This window comes from Etheostoma spectabile, unplaced genomic scaffold (genome assembly GCF_008692095.1).
Source record: "Etheostoma spectabile isolate EspeVRDwgs_2016 unplaced genomic scaffold, UIUC_Espe_1.0 scaffold325, whole genome shotgun sequence".
Classification (NCBI taxonomy): Eukaryota; Metazoa; Chordata; class Actinopteri; order Perciformes; family Percidae; genus Etheostoma; species Etheostoma spectabile.
The window spans coordinates 511268-511917 of record NW_022605585.1 but is presented as its reverse complement, the minus strand read 5'-3'; the positions used below and the strand labels follow the sequence as shown (position 1 = coordinate 511917).

The window sequence follows — 650 nt, the reverse complement described above, 5'->3', positions numbered from 1 at the left end:
AAAGGCCTGAATAAGGGCCTCGGCATCTTTAAGGGACAATACTGATCTGAAATTAGCAATTCTTCGAAGATGAAAGAAGGCGACTTTTGTCACCTCCTTAATATGCAAGTCAAATGACAATGACCGGTCAAAATACTTAATAATAAAATAAAACTCGTCTTCTTCTTCTTCTCTCTCAGATCAGGAACTGGTTCCAGAACCGGCGGATGAAGCTGAAGAGGACGGTGCAAGACGCCCTGGCCCACGCCTGCCAGGCGAGCGTCGCCTCCCAGCTGATGCACTACCCCGAGCTGCAGGCCTACAGACCGGGGCCGTACCCCAGATACCCCCCAGCGGGGCAGGACCACGGCCCGGCCTCCTCCTCCTCCTACCTCCACCCGCACGGCCTGCAGTACGGCTCCGCCCGGCCCGGCGTCGCCTCTCTGCCCCTGGACTCCTTCTACCAGTACGGCAGCCTCCCCGGGGTCATGCTGCCCTCGGGCACGACCCCCCTCCTGCCCGGAGCCTACCCCGCTTACCCCCAGTATTACTGACTCTGGAAGGAAACGGGACGTAACCACACACTCAGATCACATTTTAAGTTTAAAAAAAAAATATATAAACCCGCTCTCCCTGCACGTTTCAGTCTCTCCGGACCTTCATCCAGAGTA

General features: G+C 55.8%; 1 protein-coding gene across 1 annotated transcript in view; it reads left to right on the top strand.

Moving 5' to 3' along the window:
- Window positions 1–650, top strand: part of ved (ventrally expressed dharma/bozozok antagonist) — a 5710-nt gene that overhangs the window by 4889 nt on the left and 171 nt on the right. Inside the window, 1 exon segment of the mRNA XM_032511166.1 lies at window positions 180–650. This exon segment is cut by the window's right edge and continues 171 nt beyond it. Within this exon segment, the coding sequence (XP_032367057.1) occupies window positions 180–533 (354 nt within the window). The 3' untranslated portion in view covers window positions 534–650.